Raw genomic sequence first — 23,127 nt, 5'->3', positions numbered from 1 at the left:
GTAGCTGGCCCGGGAGGACGATCGGTGGGTCGCTTCATCCGGGCCGGAAACCAATTGCTAGGAATTACTAGCATTAGGGCAGGTCAAAGCAAAGCAGGATCTCGCGCATCCTTTTCACCGCAAGGCCGCCTTTCAGACATAGTAGGTAATGATTTAATGGAGGGTTGTGCTATGCTATGGTTTCGTCTTAATCTGGTAGCTCTACCCAACTCATGGTTATCAGGGAACAGCGCTTTTGGGGCCTCACGACACGTGACTCGTCGTGAGCCTGGAAAGCGAGGTCTATGAAGCTTCGACGTCTGAGCTCAATCAGGCTCATTTGCACTGGCTGGCGAAGGAATGATCTCTAGCTGCACGGTATTCATACCTGCCCTTCGTCCTTTTCTCGACGTCGAGGATATGTTCGTAGGTATTGATGCATACGTCCCAAGAAAGGCCAGGTTATCGATTCGTGCATATATATCTGGACAGCCAGTCAGATTGGATTCTCAGCAAAAAGAATAGTGAGTCAACCTACCGAGCTACGAACCTTCAAATTCATTGAACTAGAAAAGAACCCATCAAGCTCGCCCAGGACCAAACGAATATTATTTTTCGCTTCGTCGAGCGCCTTAGGTTCGGGAGCCTCGTATCCATGCGTCGTCCATTTCTACTGCTCGATCGAAAACTCCCCACCGTCATCCCGTAATAGATCGTGCAATTTCCGGCAGGATCTGACAGTCGAAGATTTGCTAGTGCCCATATGTCCCTGCGATAGTCGGGCTTGTGACTGAGGGAAACGAATGGGCGTCTCACTGAATGCGTTCCACCCGTTGGTGGCCAAAATGCAACACGCCAAGAACAGATCCTCATGCTTGTGAAGATGATCCAAATACCACTTGATATCGATCGACGTGTCCAGTGCCGCAAGCCCAGCGACATACCCATTGATAACGGTCACCAGCGATGGACCGAGGGAATGGGCTTCCGAAAACTTCCAGTCGTCGTATCTCGAGGAAGACGTCATACACTATTTGTACATCATGCCTGAGGCCGAGTCCCAAAATATCGCACATAGTATCGAAGGGCGCATAGATAACCCAGTAAGTGTCGTATGGTGTCATACCGATTGATCAGGTTTCAACAAGTGGTCGTAGAACGGGCCAAAATTTGTGCCTTGGGGAGTATCCAGGTAGAAGTGACTTCGAGACACCGACAATCCCTGAATACACATCCAGCAAAGGCATTTGAGTACCCGTCCATTCAGGCCCAAGCTTGAAGACAGAGCTATAAGCGACAATGTATTCCACGAGATCGGAATTTGCGGCGAGGTGTCCGTTAGGGAGATTGTTCAACGTGACATGGTCACAGACGATGCACAGTGCATTTAATAGGGCGTGTTGAGTGTCGATGTCAAAAGGAAAAGATAAGGATACCCGATGAAGTAGATATCGAATGAAAGCCAACGCGAACGCAAAAACAGGAGGAAACAATGTTTTCTCGGCGTACTGATCAAAGGCCGAAAGCATGTTCAACAAGTTGGCTGTCAATTCATCGAGGAAGTGCGCTTAAGCGGCGATTTCAAATTGAACAGAGGGTGATGGCTTCTTCATCGTACTCCCCATCCAAGGAATAATGAGGCTGCATAGATCCATAGGAAATGAATCTAGTGAGTCGATGCTGGTCGGGGCGCTTCCGTCGTCTTTAGCTATTCGTATGAGTTTCAGCCAAATGACTGGAGGTAACCTCGTTGAACGAGAGCACGCTTCTTTCTCGAAAATGCGGTGGAAGTCGGTGAATTGAGCGGCTTCAAATATTTACTCCTTTGCAGCATATCGTTCGACCAAACAGCGATCGCAAGCCTCTAGTTGTCGTCAGCAGCATCAAAGTAAAAATTTGACCAGGTGTAACTCATGTCATGATACAGATGCGGAATGGACAATTCGAAGCGAAGTAGGCGCTCGCCCTTGTTTTCCATTTCTCATGAAAGTTTCAAGGAGCTCCGTACTAGGTACTGCGTTGACTTTCACGAAGAGTCGACGGACATGTTTAGGAAATAGGTCGTGTGTAATGTAGCGGTAGGGAGTATATACGAGGTCCGACAACGGTATACGGTAAGGGCATTGTGGAGGTAGAATTGGTAGGAAGATGGTTATCGAATACGTCGTGTATGCCACCGGTGTCCACCAATAAACCAAGAAAGGCCAGGCCGGAGCGGTACGAAGAATACGACCAATCCAACGAAAAAGATCCCGAGCGCGAGGTGCATTATGACGGGGAGAAGTCCAATGATGACCATCACATGCCACTTCTGGAATGCCCCCCGTATCGATATTGTCGAACACGACTCCGCTCTTGGGGAGTCCCTGGTGGAAGACGAGGTAATGGTGGAGCCACTGCTTCACCAGAACGGCGATCAGGACGGTTACCAGACTGAGGGAGAGACTCGTGGACCATAGCCCGTTCACCCAGATGTCCGTAGTTGCAGGAGTGAACTTGGCATAAGGGTTGAGGGAGGACACTGGAACGTTGTCGAGAGACGAACCGTTCGCAATGATACGCTGAATGAGAACTATTTCGAAGAGCAGGGTTGCCGATACTTGAGTATAGCTTGCCCGCAGACTCTTCGATATCTGAGATACGAAGGTTGACACTGCCGCTGAGAAAGACCAGCCTGAAGGGTCGTCAGCGATGAAGATGACGGCTTGATACTCACGAAAACAAAGGAGCACGTCGACGCTATCCCTCGTTTCCTCGACCATCCTGGCATCGTAGTTTGCGCTCTCATCCAAGAATGTCCTCCATACTCTTGCCTTTGAGGCTGTTTCTTCGTAGAGGTTATCCTAGGGATACTTGTCCTCGTAGTTGAACGGGTTATGGCCTAAAGATAGCCTTCATAAGGAATAATTATAATACCAGGGAACCGAAAGCAAGAGCCATGATACCTGTCTTTAAACCAGCATCTGGCCTGGTCTTCTTTGCAACTCTATCACCCTCGACGCCGGCATCTTCCTGTATTCCCGGGCTCAATAATGGTTCGACCCCAATATTATCTGAATTGACGTGTTCCTTGCCAGTCTCCATTTCCTGACTTCTCTTCGTTTTCTTGACGCAATTTCGAGCCATTGTTCTGTAACGACCCTTCTGGGCGGTCCTGAACATCGGAGATGCCTTCAGAAGGGCGTTTTCCTGCTACTTCGTCGACTCGGTGCTGGTCAGACATGACCGGTCGACGGCTGCCCGCTGACACGATGTTACAGATGGAGTTGAAAAAACCCTAGCGCACGACCCTGATCCGAGCACCTCTTTCCTGTTTACCGCCGCGGCTGAGACTGAATGCAGATGCCGGGAGTTGTGATTCCTCTTGTCTGCAAGGGGCGGCAGGCTAGATAGCATGGTGGATTGAGAGAAAGGAGTGCCTGCCGGACGGAAAGGCTGTGTCTCTCTCGCGACGCGGTCACGTTCGACCTCCCATCCTCTTTTTTTCCCGAGCATGTAGTGTCTGCCCCACCAAAGCTCCACTTGGACTTGTTTTCATTATTCTTCTTCTTTGGAAGTTCTATTTCATGACATATTATTATGTACATTAGGTGCTGACCCTTCGAAGACGTTGCCGCAGTACGCGCGAGCCGCTTGTTCCGAAAATGCCGAATATGCATTGTCAGGTTCGTCCGTATCCATCTCTCTGCGGCCGAGAGTTTGAATTCTCTATAGTATGTATCATTCTAGCTGAGCAATACCTGCCAACTGTTTTGCCTGTCTAAAAAATCCATCAGTCTAGAAAGGCTCAAGCAGCGGATACGCACGCATTGGAACCTGATGCGCCTTCGTTTACTCTCGGCGACGTAACAGCATTAGCAACCCGAAGAACCAAACGCCAATATATCCCCGTTTCTTCAGCGCATGCTGTAAGAATCTGGCTTCAAGTGGCGTTCTTTCGTGCATTCATCTGGAGACCATCCCAGGGTATCCTTCTCCCCATCCCCACCTTCGCCAACATGGTAGCGCCTTACCCAGACAACCTGATTATCTACCCGCCTATCGAAAAACCCACCTTGAAGGATATCATCATCGAGAGTGGCTGCAAGGTCCTCGCGGAGCTCACAGAAGCTAATTGCACTACCGACGTAAGTTCTACTGGTTCTTGCGTGTGATGGCCATGATGCTGACTCCACGATCTCAGATACCAGTTCAGGAGAAACGCTCCCCGAAAGGCTTTGACAGACGACGGTCGATAATGTTGACCGGATCTCCTGGCCGGGACTCTTTTCAGAACAACTTTTGGCTGAGAAAGACGAAGGCAGTGATGAAAGAGATGAATACGGTGACACAGTGCATTCCATCGGCTGCAAGGGGATCGTTGCGCTTTCTGGACCTTGGGTGAGTGATTCCCGAGATCACCACCGGTCGTCATTCTGAACGACCTCATGTTTTTTTAAGTTGTTGTCCCGGTGGCTTTACTGCCTACATCCTTGAGAAGAACAAGATCGCTAGAGGCCTCGGAATCTCCCTGCCTACAGAAGACGGTGGATACGCTTATTGCCTGGATAACCGTCTACGCCGACAGACATTCGTTCCCCACGACTTGACGAAATTCCAGCTCTCGTCATCGGTTTCGGCCACCGGCACAAATTTCAAAGCTGTTCCTCGGGATATTGAAAAACGTCAATTCGACCTCGCCATCCTTGGTGCTAGCCCACTTTCCAGCTGGCGTGCGAACCGGGATAGCGACCTTCTCCTTGTGTCACAGCTTGTCCTGGGGTTGCAGGGGGTCAAAACGGGTGGGACTATCATCGTGCTGCTACATAATCCCGAGTCATGCCAGACAGCGAGGGTGTTATATCTCCTTGACAAGATATCGAAGAAGCTCACTGCGCACAAACCGACGTCTGTGCACAGTGATCGCAGTTCGTTCTACGCCATAGCCCAGGGGGTAGGGCTCGGCAAAGGAGAGGAGGTCACGAGGAATGCGTACCTTGATGGGCTGAGAAGACTGTGGTCTGAGATGACACGGGAAGGGAGGAAGATGGTGGAGGAGGATTTGGATTTCATCGTTACCATGGATGAGGTTTCGAGGTCGTGTATCGCCTGGTTGGTGGAACTGTGTGGTAAGATTTGGGAGATACAGCTGCGAGCGTTGGAAGTGGGTATGGAGAGGGATCTATCTTTCTGATATTTTTGATACCTTTGTATATTTAAATGTTGTGCATACGTGGTAGCAAGGCAGCAGGATTAATTATTCAGGATTTCTAGGCGATCAGAGCTTAAGTATTACTCTGTAGCACAAGCGAAACGTAGCGTGTCCGACTCTTATCAGTTTTCGCCTTCAGTATATGGTACGGAATTACTTCTTCAATTAATATATTTAATTTATATGGAGATACCACGTGATCATTCATGAGGTTCTGGCACGCGTTTTGAACTTGTTTACGTTTTTCTTGTACTTCATACTTCTTCCAAGAATCTTTCTTACACCCTTCACTCTATATATCCATGCGCCTACACATCTCCAATCCCTTCTTACCTGACTCAACAAAGAACGTTCCAGTGCTCTTGTTCTGCTTCGAGCAGAGAGCCGTGTTCATGAGACGTCGCGAAACGTATGAAGTGAGTCTCGCGTTTTACGCTCGTTTTTTTATACCTATCCATCATCCACCAAAGGAAATGATCAACGCTTTACGACTTAAATTCAATATCCCGCATAACGCTGACGCCGTTCTACGCGTCTCCACATTGGATGTCTGTCGTGGGAGAGAGATCGAAGTCGATGAAGATGCCTACGAAGCCATGGCGCCATTTTTGGATGAAATCAATATTATTCTTTCTCCTCGGAGCAGCGGTGCGTACATTTCATGATTGTACAATTTGATGCTAATGTCCTGATCAGACAAAGGAAAAGGGCATTTTGTTAGGGAAAACGCTTCCCCAGTCCTCACAGAAAGACAGATTCCCACGGCAATAAAATACGAGCCATCTGACTTGCCGACACGCGCGGAGAAAGTTGTCAAGGCGGCGGAACTATTCGCAAGCGATGACCACCTGGAGGGAGAGAAAGGCCAGGAGAATGGAGAAACAAATGCCACAGAGCCACCAAGCTCCTCGAGTCAAGAAACTGGCCATTCCTGGGACCACGTTGAAAAATCAGACGCTGAACGACCAAACAGGAGAAAGGGTGAACCATTGTCTGGTGCCTACAATCTAGAGATCTAATTGCAAGTGTTTTCAAGTGTTCATGGCAGATCAGAGCATGGTGATCGTCAAGCAGGAAATCGAAGGGATCGTGCCACCGAAGGCTTCTGGTCCGGGTGGACTTAACATGTCGCCAAGGAAAGAAGGTTGTATATGTTCTTTTCTACTTGAATATCGCGTTGTTGCTCATAGTGTGACGCAAGCTTCTAGCTTAAGGGCTAGGAATCCGTCCCCCAGGAAAGACCGCTGTATGTCCGTTATTAGCGCCCCTAGAATCTGATGCATCTTATCGTCTATTCAGATGAGGAACCAGGACCTCAAACCACTGGAGAAGACCCTGACAAACACTTCGAGGTCACCGTTACAGGACCTGAGGTTTGCCAAGGGGCCAGATTGAAGACTCGCGGAAGATATCAAGTCAAGAAAGTTCTTTATGGTGTTTGCAAATCGTTCGGGATTCCCTTCGACACGTGAGTCGCCCCTCTCTCGGTAGAGATCTTGTTTCATTCTAATTTTGAAAATTTCGAATAGGGCCAGATTGATTCATATCGTCAAGTTCGTTGAAGACGGCACCGAAAGTGTGGAAGAGTTTGAATGTGACAATGATGCAACTATGACGGACTGCGGCATTAAGGAGAACGCGCAGCTCGTTGTAATTCAGCGAGAAGATGAGGATGAGTCCTATGACGAAGACGAGGAATAACCGACTGCTGGCAAAAGAGCTGGTGTAAATTTTCTATCAGGAATTGTCGAGTGGTTGCAATGCTGAATGTTCATCTCTCCGACGCAAGGCAGCTGAGAGAACATATTCTGGTGAATCTTTGGGATCGCCAGCTGAGTTTCTATGAAACTTTCAAAGTTTGTGGTCATGACGATCGTGCAAATACTGATATTATTATATCCTTAGGAGCTGTACCGACCAGCGGAACAGCGCGGGTAAGTCCTTAGGCGAGGCGGCCCCTCCTCTGGTGGAAAGATACAAGAAACGATATATTTCAAGGAGGTCTACGAGAGAGGACCAACTAACGAACCTTAACGGCAGGGCCAACCCTTCATCTAGTACACGCCCACGGATCTGTAGTACTCTCATCCTTAATGCGCTCTTAGCCTCAGGAGGTCCGCGGGCCCAAACACACACGGTCAATCATTGACGGTCTCTTCATGATGTTAAGAAGTTTAATTTGCGAAAGGAGGTGGAGGTCCTCCTGAAAGTCAAAATCTTATCAAAATCTTATATTTCATGGGCCCGCATTCCTATCTTTCTCAAGCCTTTTCGCTCTCTTGGGGCTCTCCTGTTCGCATCCAACATGGCCGTTCCAACTTCTTCAATCGGCAGCACGTAGGTATTTACTGTGGTTCAAACGTATGGAGATGCTCAGTGTTCGCTAGATTTGGCGCGCTCTTTATCGGCATGGTCGTCGCTGCTGCGTAAGTGCTTCCCCACATCAGCGTTTTCAGTTTCTGACAGGATCTACGCGTGATTAGGCTCTGGGGTGGTGAGTGTTGCCTGTCATATAGCGAGAAGATAACCAATCATTTGTATAGTTTCATGCGTGCAGACGTGGTATTACTTTGATAATTACCGGCGGGACAGCATATTCCTGAAGGTCGTGGTACGTCCAGCTCGCCGTCGTTGGAACGGGCATGATGTGCATTGACGATGTTATAGGTTTTCCTCACTTGGCTTAGTGATACTGTTCATCAAATCTTGATCACACATGTTTGTGAGTTCAGTCGTTTCCGAGTCTCTTGAAGTGCTCATTATATAGTGTACTACTACACTATCAGTCACTTCGGCGACACAAACGCACTCGAAGACGTCGTATGGACTCTATATGTCGGCACCATTTTTCAGTTTCTTCTTTCCGTATGTACCTAACTCGCTCTTTGTAGGCCGAGGTCATCTTCAACTCTATCACGGGATTCTTAGTACAAAGTTTCTTCGCGTATCGTATCTGGACATGTATGCTCTTTGTTCTCCAACACCAAATTCGTATAAAATTGACCTTCTCCAGTCCGGAAGAACGCTATAGTCCTGTCTGTCATCGTAGGTCCATGATTATTGTAGCGACAACGTCAGGTTTTCTCAGCTTCTATTCGTAGGCACTTTTCATTTTGGGAGAAGTGGGGACCTCAGTTGGTAAGTTGTAGGAAAGCACCCTCGATATTGAACTACTAACATCTTCATGATAGCATACGTCGTCGGTGGCGCACACCTTCCTACGTTCACCGACCTCAAGAAATTGAAAGCGCTGTCGATGTCTGTCAACGTGTTCGCAGCAGCAGGAGATGTTCTCATATCGGTTACCATCTGTTTCTTCCTTAACAATGCGAAATCGGGTTTTGCCTGGAGTAACAATGTTATCAATCGTTTGGTGGGTCTAACTTCTTCCATTTAATCCGGTTGAATGATACAATCATGCGTCATAGATGTTGTTCGCCATCAATACCGGCATGCTCACATCTTTATGTGCCTGCGCGTCTCTTCTTTTCGCAAGTTTCTTCTTGTACCATAGTAAAAGTGATAACACTCATTTACACTATATCTATAGATTCTCGCTCTGCCTAACACATTGGTTTACTTTGCATTCTACTTCTTGAGTATGCATTTGAATAATTCACAACACATATTGACACTGACTGACAGCTAGTTGGTCGATGTATGTCAAATGTAGCGCTGCCATATGCGCCTATCAGTAACACACCTTATTTCTAGTTTACGTCAATTCCCTGTTGGCAACGCTCAACTCGAGAAAGAGCATGCGTACGCCGGCTTCTACCGAAGCAGAGTCGCACTCTCTTCAGGACCGCGCCCGCCGAACCTTCAGTACTCGTCTCCGCGGCATCATGTCGACCCAAGACAATAACGTATGCTTTTTACTTTCGTCACTCGCTGCAAATCATCTTATTCCAATAACAAAAGCCACACACTACTCCGCGAATCGAGGTGCAAATCAACACTATTCGGGCTGACGACTACGGCAATGACGAGGTCAGCCTGCAACAAGATGATGCGGGCGTGCAGAATAAATCCGGTGACTTTAAATTCACATCAAATGAGTCCAGCGAGAAGGGCGTATAAAATTGCTTCAGCCTACTTGAGGGCCTAGATCTAGAACATGAAGCGTAATGTATTTATGGAATAGAGCATATACATACTGCGTTATCAACTTGTCCCATCTGTGGACACGTTTTTATAACCATGCGCAGCTGGACGGGAACGGTATTCGGAAACGGCCCTCAGCTCCATGGTGATATGTACTTTTCCGGTCAGCACAAGCTTGTGTGCCCAGAGCAAGATCCCACCTACAGTTATGGAGTAAGGCCATGTCTCGCGCCTTCAAGACAACCCTTCCATTTATGCAAGCACCCTTTCCTTCTTCGTAGTATATGTCAACATGCCGATTCTGCGCTGCAAGAAAAAAAACCAGGGGCGAATACGAATGTAACCATCGTTTCGCTGTTTCTAGCAAAATATATCATTGTCTCCATTGCCTCTGAAAGACTGGGATGGCATTGCTCTTCGGGTCAGGGTTAGACATGACCAACGTCGTCTCTGTATTACAGTCAATAGCTGATCCGCATGAAGAGGGAACGGAAATTTTGCAGCGGTCTGTACTACCGAACAATGGAACTGGGCAAATACTTGTTCCAGGTGACTTGACGATCCATATGTACTATCATGATGTGAGGGCCACAACCATTCCACAGGTCACGGCAAAAGCATTTGGGCCCTCAAGGCATTATCGCCTATAGAAGAGTCAAAGGAAACAGGCGGCGAAATCAAAAAACCACTTGCATCTACCCTCAAAGAAAGACTCCACAAAGTTGGAGAAAGGGCATCGACTACATCAGTCTATTTCTTAGCCACTTTGGCCGGTGTTTCTCGAGGACTCGTCATGGGCCATCCTCGTTGGGGGGTTATACCTGGTAGTGCTCATTATCCACGATCTTCAGCTTTGTAAGCTAAAGCCTGGTTCGATGGTAATAACGGAAGATATCTGGATCGAAAGTTCAAAGTATAGGGTAATACCCGAAAGTCATACCTTCCACAACTCCACTAGCAAATTATGACTTGGAGCGACAAGCCTCGACGAATTTCGGTTCCTTGACTGAGGAGCGGGCAAGTTCCCGACCTGCAAAGATCGTGTCATTCTAAAGAATAAACGACTAGCTCCAAGGGGTATGACGACTTCAAAGCCAGCTCCTAGTCTCGTATATCAGATTCAACGATCCCTATGAAGATAAGTCGTTCACTGGATGTAGACCTCCCAAATCACGTTGTTATCCTTGAATGGCCATCTCCCACTAGAAAAAAATCAAACAATTTCTTTCTCCTCGCAACACATTCTCCCGGATTGAGGTAGACGATGCTTCTAAAAATGTCGATTGTTCGATTCGTGCGCTTCACGGGATAAAGGGATCTATTAAAGAAAAGGATGGATGGAAGAAGGGATGGGATCGCGGTCGTAAGCAAGATGCCGGCGAGAGGGGGGAAAAAAAATCTGGAATTTTTCGCGACAATCGCGTGGTCACAATAATCCTATAAAAAGACACACCACGGTCACCAGGGCAAATCATCGCTCTAAAATGTCAAAAAGTGCCTTCAACAACACTTTCATCTGTTCAAGTTCTGCTACAACAGATAAATACTCCAAATGACGGGTGTCTTCGGTGTAAATTTAGCGCGTCGATAATCAAAGCTGTTTCAAGCAACCTAATGTACAGTAAAAACACCGTGATAGTAAGCACAGGCAAGTACCAATCTAAGGATAATTAAAGAATAAGTAATCCGAGGATGGCTCCTACGGCGATGTTGATTGGATGACAAGGAGCACAAAGATGATAAGGATGACAAGCACTGTTACAACATGCCAAGTACCGCAAGGACAACAAGGATGGCTTGAACTCATTTAAGAAAAGTTAGTCTTCATTTCTTGTAGAGTACATCGACACGACATCTCTTTCTTTGCTACTTTTCTCAAAAGCTTTCCAAGTGATATTGTTTCCATCCAATGAAGCAACACGTGCCATCATGACCAGCTTTTGCCAATGTTCATTTGTTGGAGGAGCAGGAGTTCTTCTGCCTCCTTTTTTTTCATTTTTCACCAAGTTATTACCTTATCCTGCATAATGGAATGCCTGCAACCGGCTTGCAACTCAGTCATGAACACCCTGCTTTTCACTACTACTTGCAATGTTAGACAGACAGAGCAGACCGACGTAAGGGAACATTATCGTTAACACAGATTTCATAACTTTATCTTGACTAATAACCGTTATAATAATCGTACACTCCTGCGCTGTGCTGTTCTTCTCTTTGGTTCAAATCATAAATTCAAGGCAGGCTGAGCACCGTCTGCATAAACTGATCGTAATTGATCTGAATCCATCCGTCGTGATCGGTGTCAAGGCGTCCGAATGCCTCGCTGAGTTGCTTTACCACGACGCAAGCGCGAACAAAACGATCGAAGGAGATACCAGGAGGTGGTCCGTGACCGACCGCTGAAGATGCTTTAATATCTTCCCCCGAAGGGTATGTCTGTCAGAGCTTTCTGTAACATCCTCATATCCAATTTACTCACCGTACTTCCGCTGGACTGAGTCGAGAAGCGGCGGAGACAGTCGGTAACTGGAGGCAAGCCTTAGATAGGAATGAAGGAGGAAATGAAACGACGCACCCGAACTGCGCCAGAGCATCTCGAAGCTCATTTCCGTCGATAGACCCTGATCGATCGCGGTCAAAGTGTCGGAAGACATTTTGCCAGTCCTGATGAGAGTGTATGTGAACACAAACCTACGAGAAAGATGATGGCGCGCCTTACCTTGATGTACTTCCAAAGTCCAGCAAACTAGCATTAACGTGAGATTCAGGCTTCTGATAAGCACTGGGAGGCTAATCTTACTTCGTTGAATCCGATAGTTCCGCTGCGATCAGTGTCCTGGGGAGCGGCGATAAGGTGACCTGACGGGGGATTGTTAAGAGCCGTGGACGTACGAATATCGACATCAAGAGCTTTACAGTATCCAAATCAAAAGCTAGAGAACTGTCAAACGCAATCCTGCAGTCTGTAGCTTTGATGTTGACGTACGAGTCCAATCGCCATTGATCAATGCGCGCTCTAATGCATCGCGTCGGTCTTTGAAATCCCGTTGAACTGGCTGGGAGACGTACCTAATTCACTAACGGTGATAGCACCTGATCTATCGGTATCAACAGCGCTGAACCAGTTCCAAAGTCTGCAAGCGAAGATGAGTTTCTTTTCGTAAATCCTGGCTGAAGTTACGCACTGAGGATCAGCGCCGGGAGGGGGTCCTTGTGGTCCTGGCGGCGGGGCAAATCCTCCACCGTAAGCATATCCTCCGCCTGGAGGTGGCGGTCCACCTGGGGGTGGCCCGCCGTATCCACCGTATGGACCTCCAGGCGGGGGAGGTGCTCCGTACTATTGGAATCAGTATGCATCCTGACACCTACTGAGCAGGACATACACCACCGTAAGACATTGTTTATGAAGATTGATTTGTTGTGAAGGTTGAAATCAAAGGATGGATACCCCGACCTGCACAGCTTCCCAAAAGGCAGTGTACTATTTATATGACATCAAGTAATGTTCACGTGACTATGTTTGGAGTTAGCCGGAACTTCCAGAGCTCCAATACCTCAATGATTCCAGAGCACAACATTGGCATATTTTCCACAACAATTGAATTGTACACTAACCATTGTAAAGATGGATCCTTTGTCACTCAGGCATCCCAGAGTCTTTCTCCAGAGTACATTCAAATCACAGCATCCATTCTTTTTGAGCTAGTGGTTATTCAATATGTTCTTGCTAGTGGTGCTGCCATTGACACAGTCATTGCATTTCCATATGATCCTTCTTCCATCTTTATGTTTTCCACTGACAATATGTGGTTGAAGGGGCTTTGGTTCATCAGCCTGATCCTGAGCTTGATGACAGCTTTAGCAGTGGCTCTACTATTATATAACCCTGCCTTCTGGATCACCTTGTTGTTACGATTTTTCCTTCTTTTCTTGATCTTACCCCTATTTATGCTGAGTCAGAAGGCACAAGACTGTGGGAAGCTTGGTCAGCACGACTAACCTTCCAAAAAGGTCACTACAACAGTCGTGCCCAACAACGCACACAATCACCCTTTTTATGTACGATAGCGACGCTCAAGGACAACGAGCACCATAACCACAGACACACATAATAAGCCGTAGTATAATTAGAAGACAACCGTATGGTATTTAAGGATGAACGCTCTTGCTGGAAATACCCCAGCTTCGAGCTAAAGTTTATACACCACCATCCTAACCTTGAGCTGCTCTTGCACAGCCTTGTGACACGCCACGAGTTTCAACAATGAGGACTCGATTGTCTCACCTGAAGTGCGAGGTGCAATCATTTACCACGTGATTCCCGCACATGACGCTTGGGCCTAACAATTAGCTCGAAGCTTCTTTCTTCCCTTTCTCAAGCCCAATTGTGCTGAGAGACCGAATGACCCCAGTTACAACCCGCGACCTAAACCACGACTTCTTTGACCTAATAGCTTCCATAATTGGAATGCTACTTAGCCTTTTGGCCATCATCACTTGTTGCCAAGGGTGACAATCAATCACCGCTTGGATCGTCAGGCACTACCAAGCATTCCAGCAGATTCAACATATCCTCCGAAACGTAACCCCAGATCTCCCTTTCCATGACATCCCCCCCTCCGCCAGAACGACCTTCCAGCTGGAGGAGTTTCCCGTACCAGAAGCTGGGCATAGCTGCCAGGATACAGGGAGCCCTCAAGAAGAAGAGGGACACCGATACCCTCCTCGATGACCTGACAGCAGAAACCGGAACCATCATCTCACAGGGTTCCGAAACCCATGGACCACAACGATCCCTCAGGTCGCCCCGGAGATCCCCCATGATATCTCTTCAGTCCCCAGTAACCCTTCCACCGCCTCTCGCACCCCAGGGATTGGAAACCATGCTCGGGACTCCCGTGATGCCTCTCGGGTGGCTTTGAGAGCCAGGACTTCCCCCAACCCACCCCGAGACTCCCTCTATGAGCTCACCAAGCCGAATACTGACTCCAGCAGGTCCGTCAGCAGGCTGGGGGTCGAGGATCCCCACGGAAGGACAATACACCCCGACTATGCCAACGTCGAAATCGCCATCTCAGCAGCCGGAGATCCATTCTGACATCTCCACATCGGGAGCGAGCCAGAGGCTGGCACAGCCAGCGCGAGGGGGAGAATCGCCAGAGATAGGATTATCCGGAGGGTATTCCTGGACTGGGACCTTACCGTCCCATTTGATTACGACAGCGCACTATGACAGCAGCAACAGGCCCAGCAGCGTAGAGCAGAAGAAGAGCGAGCTCGAGAAGAGCTCGCCGAGTACACACAGGAACAAGCCCAGCAGGAGTATGAGGAAGCCGAGTACGACCGACAGGGACGAGCGCGAAGGAGACGAGAAGACGCAGAGAGGATGGGCTCTGCCTCCCCCGCGCAGTACGGGCTTCATTCCTCAGGATCTGAGTCTCCCTTCAGAGAGCCACCAACCGATGACAACCCCTGGACAGGACCAGGGAGCCCAGTCACCAGGAGTGAGGCCATCAGGAGAGGAGGAGGACCTCCCTCTCCCGACTTACAGTATCCTAGCTGAACAGACACCATTGCATCCGACGTCGACTCCATCCTCGACGTCTATGGACTCCGGGTACCTGACAACGCCCACATCTCCGACCTCGCCCTCCGACGATTCCTGGGAAGCCGGGTCGCCCACCAGTTCCTCCTTCCAGAGTTCTACCGAAACTTCGGCCTCTATAGCGAGGAACTGGAGAGAGCAAGAGTGGCGGGCAGGACAAGGTACTACGGAGTCCCACCCGTACCAGTCCAAGCCATCGCCGAAGGAGTTGTGGGACCCAGTAACGTTGGAGAACTCCTCGGCGATGCTATGACTCAAGCCCCTCACCTCCGACCAGCTTGCAGGCTCCCTCCTAGGGGAGGACAGCGAGGACAGCGAGGAGGACGAGGATGGCGAGGAAGGCCCCTTTGACCCTCGACACTTTATGAAATATGCAGGACAGCGACCAGATGAGGCAGCATTGAGGGAGGAGATTGAAAGAAGTAGGCAAAAGGAGTACAGAGAGCTATACGAGCAGGGAATGCTCTTTTTATGGGGAGATGCCCGCTGGCTGGCAACTCCCCTAGGACTTGAATATCGGTATGCAGGTTCAGTGGAGAAAAAATGAATTTTACAGTATGCCGTGACGGAATACGCCTGGAAAGAATATGGGCGCCGACATCCCGAGGACCCGCTCGGGCCGATGCCCCCATTCCAGCCACAAGTAAACGTCCAACCGTTACCACGAACCCCATCCGTCGCTCTGAAAAGAGCCGTATACATGGCACCTTCGATCCGAAGCATCGCCGAAACCAGCCGACACTCAGTTCCAAGCACGGCTTCCCGGCTTACCCGAGCCAGGAAACACCCCAGCGAACCACGAGCCGAAGGTTTCCGAAACCCATGGACCGGAAGGGAGAGCCGACTATTAGGGGCACAGCCCCCCCCCAACGAGGCCGGACCAAGCAGAAAAGGGAAGGAACCCGCCCAGGATGACCCTGAGGCTACACAACTAGGATTTACAGTAAGGGACGGGATTATCATCCGCATCCAAGAACCCAAGGGAAGCCCCGTCGCCGATGACAACTCCCTCCATTCGTTCCCCAGACCGCCCATCGAATAGCGGCGACCCCCCTTTGACAAGTGGTCCAATCCCATGGGAGCACTCCCGGAAAATGCCCAGGTCCTCCAATGCCGCCCTGACCTCCTCCGAAAGCCCCGCCCCTTTAAGGGGGCCTCAGATGACATCGACCGATTCCTGGTCGACTGTGAACAATACTTCGAGGCGTACATCGGATACCTTGGGACTGACATGAACAAGGTCGCGTTCGCTGCCTCGTACCTGGAGGAGAAGGTGAAGACTTGGTGGATCCTCATCTCCCCAAACTTTCGATCATCCACTCGGGGGCACTACTGATACCCCTCATGGCCGGTCTTTAAGCAGATGCTTAATGACAAGTTTATTGATCTGGCAGTACAGGAGGTTCATAAACAAAAGATCAAAGAATACAAGATGGGAGACAAGGCAGCGACCGACTACTTCGACGAGCTAGAATGGCTCGCCAAATTGGCCGGCATACGGGAAGATATCGCCAATGATGGAAGAATGGTGGAAGCCCTCAAGAGAGGGGTCCCCTCTTCTTACCTCATGATGATCTCTGCCATGGGCGTCAAAATGTTGATGCCCGTTGGATATGATGAATGGAAGGAAAGGATCATTGAGATGTATAAAGAATGACAAAGGCAGAAAGCAGAGGCGTCGACTCTAGGGGACTACAACAAAAAGCCAACTCCACCAACCCTGAACAAGGCGGGGCAAACTGCCGGGAGATCACCGGGACCCTCGACGACTCCCACCTACAGCGCCCAGAAAACTGGAACGGGAACCACCTATACCAGAGCAGGCAAGCCCATGGACATCGACAGAATAAAGAAGGAGGGCAAATGCTTCAATTGCGGGCAAAAAGGGCATATGGCAAAAGACTGCCCAAAAAAGAAACGAACCCATGAAGACATACGGGCACAGATCGCCGAGCTGCAGAAAGAAGATGAGGAGCTCAGGAAGGAAACAAAAGTGGAGGAGGTAAAAGAGGGGGCTGACTAGTGCGCAATTCCACTAGGTCGGCCATACAAGTTCACGGTGTGCCTATTCCAGCCGCTAGTCGGACTGATAGTACTTCTGTAGTAACTCCCATGCCTATGTACCAAAAGCATTCGAATATACCCGCAGTTGACATGCACACCGAAGAATTGCAAGAGCAAACTCAAACGCCTATGGGCTGAACAGGGGTAGAGGACCCCACTAGGTGGCTCCAACCATTTCAAACTGAATGGACTTGGAGGGCCATCAGAGAGGCGGTTAGCAGGGAATCCGCCAAAGCTACGCTGTGGGGGTGGGTCCACCAGACAAGAGCGGAAGAAGTTATGGATGAAGCCGTAGAAGGGCTCAAGAGCTCCAAACGAAGCAGAGCTCTTGAATGGCTAGATGAACTAAAAGGGGCCCGCAAGTTCATCCGACGAGCCAAAACCTTGGGGAGAGACTTGACAACCAAAGTTCAAATCGAGACTCTCACCAACAGGACCATGCATGCTGTCACCGCCCTGATCGATAGCGGATGCACTGGCAGTTCCATTAACAGGGCGTTCGTCCTAAAGAACCAACTCCCCACTCGATCCACTGCCGCCCCAATCCCTGTCTATAATGCCGACGGCACAAAAAATCAAGCCGGGTCGATTACCGAGTTCATAGAACTCCAGATGACTATCGGAGATCATTCCGAGAGGATCGATTTGGCTGTCACTGATCTCAGAACAAAGGAATTATTCCTGGGGCATGACTGGTTGATCCGCCACAATCCGCTAATCAATTGGAAGACTGGGCGACTCACCTTCGCCAGATGTCGATGCCGAAAGATCCCGTTTGAGTTACTGGATGACGATCCAGAAGATAGGTGGGATGAGGAAATGGAAGAAGGAGAAACCATTCTGGCCATCGATCTGCAAAAAGAAATCCGCATTCGCACCATACATCATGCCAATGCCCTGGCCACAAAAGCTAATGAAAGGAAAGAGGAGAAGACATTTGAAGAGATAGTACCGGAGTGGGTACGGGACTACAGGGACCTCTTCGAAAAGGAAAGCTTCGACGAGCTCCTGTGTCCAAAGCCTTGGGATCATGCCATAGAGCTGATACCAAACGCCAATGCAAACCTTGACTGCAAAACCTATCCCCTCAGAATACAGGAGCAGCAAGAACTCGACAAGTTCCTCGAGGAAAATCTGTCCAGTGGACGAATTCGACCATCCAAATCCCCCATGGCCTCTCCATTCTTCTTTGTCAAAAAGAAAGATGGGAAGCTGCGATCAGTACAGGACTATAGGAAACTAAACAAGATGACTATCAAAAACCGGTATCCACTACCTCTGATATCGGAACTCATGGATAAACTCCGGGGAGCCAAGTATTACACCAAACTTGACGTCCGCTGAGGATACAATAATGTCCGAATCAAGAAGGGAGACGAATGGAAGGCCGCGTTCAGAACTAATCGAGGACTATTTGAACCCACCGTTATGTTCTTCGGCTTAACGAATTCCCCGGCCACCTTCCAGTGGATGATGAACGACATATTCAAGGAACTCATCACCACCGGGAAGGTTACTATTTATCTCGACGATATTCTCATAATGTCCAAAACCATACAGGAGCATCGCAGTCTGGTCTGACAAGTACTCGCCCTCATGAGAAAGCACAAGCTATTCCTCAAAGCCGAAAAATGCGAGTTCGAAGTATTGGAAACCGAGTACCTCGGAGTAATCATTGGTGAAGGAAGCATTTGCATGGATCCCATAAAGATAGCAGGAGTGGTGGATTGGCCGACCTCCACCAAGAAAAAGGAATTACAATCCTTTCTCGGCTTCACCAACTTCTACAGGCGATTCATACGGGACTATAGCAAAATTGTCCGCCCCATGACGCAACTCACAGGGAACGCCCCGTGGAAATGGGGAACCCCACAACAACTCGCATTCGAAGACCTGAAGCGGCGGTTGGCGAAAGATGTAGTACTCGCCATACCATCTCAAGAAGGGAAATTCTGAGTAGAAGCTGACTCCAGCGAAGGAGCCATAGGCGCCATGTTATCCCAAGAACAGGAGGGGAAATGGCGCCCGGTCGCCTTCCTTTCGAAAGCATTAACCGTGACCGAAAGGAACTACGAGATTTATGACAAAGAACTACTTGCCATAATGCTCACCCTCAAGGAATGGCGACACTATTTGATCGGAGCGGCTGACACTTTCGAGATCTGGACGGACCACCAGAACCTCCGGTATTTCCGCCAGCCTCAGAAGCTGAACCGGCGCCAAGCCAGATGGGTCACCGAGCTTACCCAGTACCAATACACACTCCACCACAAAGCCGGAGTCGCTAACAAGAAAGCTGACCTCCTCTCTCGATGCGCAGACCACGACCAGGGGGCAAGCGACAACGACGGCGTCACCATCCTCCACCCCGAACACTTCTGGGCATTAATAATGCCAACAGAGGAAGAGATGCACAAGCGCATCAAAAGCACGACACGGGATACGCACCAGTGGGACCAGAGAATCGCTGCGTCGCTCAACCATGAGTGAGGAATGACAAAGGACGGCGGAGTGATCCACTACGACGGAAGGATTTATGTCCCATGTGACAAATGCTTATGCGGGGAAATCATAGCCACATGTCATGACCATGCCACAGCAGGACACCCCGGCATCGCAAAGATAAAAGAACTTGTCCTGCGAAACTACTGGTGGCCCAAACTTAGCAATGACATCATGACCTATGTCAAAGCTTGCGAAGTATGCCAAAGGGGAAAATCCTCCACGCTGCCCCAATCTGCGCCCCTACATCCGAACGAGGTACCAACACAGCCATGGACCCACATCTCTGTCGACATGATCACCGGGTTACTGGATTGCAACGGCTATGACGCAATCCTCATCATCATCGACTGATTCTCGAAGACAATTATACCAGTCGCATGTTCCACAGAGTTAACCTCAGAAGGGTGGGCAAAAATATTACGAGACGAAGTATATGCCAAATACGGAATGCCCCAAGTGGTCATCTCTGATCGGGGCCCACAATTCGTCTCAAAATTCCTCGACGACCTGTACAGACTGCTGCAAATAAAGCGCAACGCATCCACTGCCTACCATCCACAAACTGATGGACAAACGGAACGGGCAAACCAAGAAGTTGAGAAATACCTTTGGCTATTCATCAACTATCGACAGGACGATTGGGTGGAATGGCTGGCACTCGCGGCCTTCCAACACAACAACAGAGTCTATTCCGCAACAGGGTTCACACCCTTCTTCGTCAACCATGGCCGACACCCTCATATCGCACAAACGCTCCATCACAAAACAACGACTCCTGCCTCCACACTCTTTGTGACAACACTGGAAAAGATCCATGCCGAAACAAAGGCCGCATTAGACAAAACGGCAATAGCAATGAAGAAACAGTATGACAAACACCGACGCCCGGCCTATACATATCAAACCCATGACAAAGTATGGCTCGACACGACGAACCTCCACCTCCCCCGACCGAAACGCAAACTCGCTGACAAACGCACCGGCCCCTTTCCCATCCTAGCAAAGGTCAGGGAGTCGGCTTACAAACTCAAATTGCCCCAGGCTTGGAAAATCCACGACGTCTTCAACGAATCCCTCCTAACGCCATACATTGGCCCGGCCTTCCCTAATCAGGAACGACCACTGCCACCGCCCCCGGACTTAATCAACGACGAAGAGCACTATGAAATCGACCAAGTGCTAAATCATAGACTACGAAAAGTCAAAGCATGCGGCAGAGGGATGACCACCACGGTGGATTATCTGGTCAGTTGGAAGGGTTACGGCCCGGAATCCAACCAGTGGATAAACGAAAAATACATGGATGCCAACGACGCCATACATGACTATGAATTATCCCTTAATTAAGCCATCGGGACGATGGTCTTAAGGAGGGGGTAATGTTACAATTTTTCCTTCTTTTCTTGATCTTACTCCTATTTATGCTGAGTCAGAAGGCACAAGACTGTGGGAAGCTTGGTCAGCACAACTAACCTTCCAAAAAGGTCACTACAACAGTCGTGCCCAACAACGCACACAATCACCCTTTTTATGTACGATAGCGACGCTCAAGGACAATGAGCACCATAACCACAGACACACATAATAAGCCATAGTATAATTAGAAGACAACCGTACGGTATTTAAGGATGAACGCTCTCGCTGGAAATACCCCAGCTTCGAGCTAAAGTTTATACACCACCATCCTAACCTTGAGCTGCTCTTGCACAGCCTTGTGACACGCTGCGAGTTTCAACAATGAGGACTCGATTGTCTCACCCGAAGTGCGAGGTGCAATCGTTTACCATGTGATTCCCACATGTGACGCTTGGGCCTAACACTTGTGAGTGGAGTCATGTTCAACAACATTGATACATGGGGTTCCATGTAGTCATGAGATTGCTTCCAGTGCTCATGCACATTGCTCAGGCTGTCTTTTTTGCCATGCTGGTGTAGAGAATTCACATGCTATGACCATGCCACTGGAAGGTCTAAGAGCACCCATTACCATTCACATTTCTCTTTCACTACTCTTACTTTATCTTACCTTTGTCCATTAGATCTTACATTGTTTTTAGTTACCTTTATATCTTTGTTGCCTTTGTCTTATTACCATGCCACTCTATATGCTATATAAATAGTTAACTATCTCATATGAGAAATATATCTCTATCTCTCCCATTATAATCCTATTCTCTATTCTGCTGGCAATAATGACTAAGTATCTATATCTAGAGCCCACTGCAACTTGAACCAATGCCTATCTATAGACTCTTTAGGCATATCCACAATGTTGTCAGTATCTCTGAGTCTTCCCAACATCTATCATTGAGCTTGTGACATGAATCTCACACCCTCAGTTGACAACCCAGAACAGCTCTTGCATACTGCTCATATCCTCTGATAAACCAGAAAGTTGTTTAATAGACTCTCTGCAAGCAGAAAACACAAAACCTATTATGGTGAGTGAGATAAAGACACAGAATCTGATAGCTGGTTCAAGTGAGTCTTGTCATGTACCTCCATACAGTGACTAATCTCCAAAAGGATGTAGCAGAGGATAACTACAGATGTTATAAACTTTCTGAAACTATAATCAGACAGTCAAAGTATGTATATAAACTTTCTTATATCAGAAATGCCATGTAGATATCTGAGTTTTGGAGAGTGCAATCTAAAAGTGGCATGAAATTTTAATGTTGGGAACTTATATGCAGTTCTGATAATCTCTAGGGGGAATAGTTAGTGCTGTTCTTTAGAGCAGAGACAGTAGGCTATAGTGTCAGTTTAAAAGACATAGAATCCTATCTATGGTTATCATTTGATGTCTCTTAGTTATATCTGGGAGATGTGAGGATGACATGCAAGGACAGTGGATTCCTTTTGTGTTTTTGAAAAGAAAGCATAAAGCAATATTTCATGAATTAATAGTTCACTAGTACTATGTGCAAGCCTCTCAGTGAGATGCAAGTTTATTGAGATGCTATGGTATTCTCTATTGAGGAGTATTGATCTATATGTGATCTGTGTAACTGTCTCTATTAGAGAGATGTTGTATGAGTATACAATCTAGTATGAGTGTTGAGTAGACTTGGTATGGCTTGTCTTTAAGGTCTTCCCTCTTTTTATTTTTCTAATATGCTCTCCTACTTATACTACTCTTCTACTAATTTCAAGCACACTATATTAAACAACATTTGTAATTGCAGTACTAAGCTTAATGAGCATAGCAAACTTTTTATTATGTGAGGTTTGTATTAAATATAGCATATTTAAAAGTTCATATAGCCAATAGTATGATAGTCCTCCTAATATTTCTTACAAATATCTAACTGACCACATGGTTAGTTCTCTGTGGCCTACTAGTCTTCTATATGCTAGCTGTGAAAAGCTTAGACATCCACAGTCAGCCTTGTATATGCACTATGATGGGACTTGTGAATTATATTAGAGTGTCATGTGCATACTAATAATAACATATGTTATATATAATCAGATATTGTGATGCCTAGCCATGCCTATAGCATCTATAATTTAAAGAGAAAGTTCACATGCCATGAAAAGTTAAAAAGAAAAAGTTCACAAATTCAAGAAAAGTTTGCAAGCTAAAAGAAAGATTGCATGCAATATATAACCATTATATAAAAGAGAAAGTTTATAATAATATTACTTTCATTGAACTTGGAATAATTGGTTTACT

General features: G+C 48.0%; 5 protein-coding genes across 5 annotated transcripts; 3 read left to right on the top strand and 2 right to left on the bottom strand.

Annotated features, from left to right (window-relative positions):
- Positions 1 to 1,701: 1,701 nt before the first annotated feature.
- BT62DRAFT_618647 (uncharacterized protein) lies at positions 1,702 to 3,043 on the bottom strand. Its single transcript, XM_043181621.1, has 3 exons — positions 2,925 to 3,043; positions 2,696 to 2,871; positions 1,702 to 2,653 (listed from the first exon to the last, which is right to left on the bottom strand). The coding sequence occupies exons 2-3, from the start codon at positions 2,739 to 2,741 to the stop codon at positions 1,896 to 1,898; spliced, it is 804 nt and encodes a 267-aa protein (XP_043043487.1). The 5' UTR covers positions 2,742 to 2,871; positions 2,925 to 3,043; the 3' UTR covers positions 1,702 to 1,895.
- A 1,173-nt stretch (positions 3,044 to 4,216) lies between these two features.
- BT62DRAFT_886626 (uncharacterized protein) lies at positions 4,217 to 5,152 on the top strand (the record flags this gene model as incomplete). Its single annotated transcript, XM_043182890.1, has 2 exons — positions 4,217 to 4,359; positions 4,420 to 5,152. 2 exons carry the CDS (start codon positions 4,217 to 4,219, stop codon positions 5,150 to 5,152), a joined length of 876 nt encoding a protein of 291 aa, XP_043043486.1.
- Positions 5,153 to 5,398: 246 nt separating this feature from the next.
- BT62DRAFT_618542 (uncharacterized protein) lies at positions 5,399 to 7,139 on the top strand. Its single transcript, XM_043181620.1, has 8 exons — positions 5,399 to 5,586; positions 5,641 to 5,818; positions 5,873 to 6,151; positions 6,207 to 6,317; positions 6,372 to 6,416; positions 6,470 to 6,638; positions 6,706 to 7,026; positions 7,076 to 7,139. The coding sequence occupies exons 1-7, from the start codon at positions 5,473 to 5,475 to the stop codon at positions 6,869 to 6,871; spliced, it is 1,062 nt and encodes a 353-aa protein (XP_043043485.1). The 5' UTR covers positions 5,399 to 5,472; the 3' UTR covers positions 6,872 to 7,026; positions 7,076 to 7,139.
- Positions 7,140 to 7,475: 336 nt separating this feature from the next.
- On the top strand, positions 7,476 to 9,250 carry BT62DRAFT_917532 (uncharacterized protein; the record flags this gene model as incomplete). Its single annotated transcript, XM_043184046.1, has 13 exons — positions 7,476 to 7,507; positions 7,558 to 7,596; positions 7,654 to 7,664; positions 7,714 to 7,781; positions 7,838 to 7,892; positions 7,938 to 8,035; positions 8,062 to 8,131; positions 8,184 to 8,215; positions 8,272 to 8,308; positions 8,362 to 8,543; positions 8,816 to 8,828; positions 8,885 to 9,036; positions 9,092 to 9,250. The coding sequence occupies 13 exons, from the start codon at positions 7,476 to 7,478 to the stop codon at positions 9,248 to 9,250; spliced, it is 948 nt and encodes a 315-aa protein (XP_043043484.1).
- Positions 9,251 to 11,506: 2,256 nt separating this feature from the next.
- On the bottom strand, positions 11,507 to 12,672 carry BT62DRAFT_985342 (EF-hand; the record flags this gene model as incomplete). The annotated part of the gene is made up of 10 exons (XM_043189932.1): positions 11,507 to 11,691; positions 11,754 to 11,800; positions 11,850 to 11,938; positions 11,994 to 12,020; positions 12,075 to 12,110; positions 12,167 to 12,207; positions 12,261 to 12,290; positions 12,344 to 12,408; positions 12,460 to 12,611; positions 12,658 to 12,672. 10 exons carry the CDS (start codon positions 12,670 to 12,672, stop codon positions 11,507 to 11,509), a joined length of 687 nt encoding a protein of 228 aa, XP_043043483.1.
- Positions 12,673 to 23,127: the final 10,455 nt, after the last annotated feature.

The sequence above is a fragment of the Guyanagaster necrorhizus genome (genome assembly GCF_019112545.1).
Source record: "Guyanagaster necrorhizus MCA 3950 unplaced genomic scaffold BT62scaffold_5, whole genome shotgun sequence".
Classification (NCBI taxonomy): domain Eukaryota; kingdom Fungi; phylum Basidiomycota; class Agaricomycetes; order Agaricales; family Physalacriaceae; genus Guyanagaster; species Guyanagaster necrorhizus.
Note: the sequence above shows the minus strand (reverse complement) of the source record. Positions and strands in the feature narration are given on the sequence as shown.

Coding starts and splice junctions, on each gene's coding strand:
- BT62DRAFT_618647 (XM_043181621.1), bottom strand. CDS start 2,741: ATGGTCGAGGAAACGAGGGATAGCGTCGACGTGCTCCTTTGTTTTC. Junction 2,654..2,695: donor CGACGTGCTCCTTTGTTTTC/GTGAGTATCAAG, acceptor ACGACCCTTCAG/GCTGGTCTTTCTCAGCGGCA.
- BT62DRAFT_618542 (XM_043181620.1), top strand. CDS start 5,473: ATGCGCCTACACATCTCCAATCCCTTCTTACCTGACTCAACAAAGAAC. Junction 5,587..5,640: donor GACGTCGCGAAACGTATGAA/GTGAGTCTCGCG, acceptor CATCCACCAAAG/GAAATGATCAACGCTTTACG. Junction 5,819..5,872: donor TCTTTCTCCTCGGAGCAGCG/GTGCGTACATTT, acceptor GATCAGACAAAG/GAAAAGGGCATTTTGTTAGG.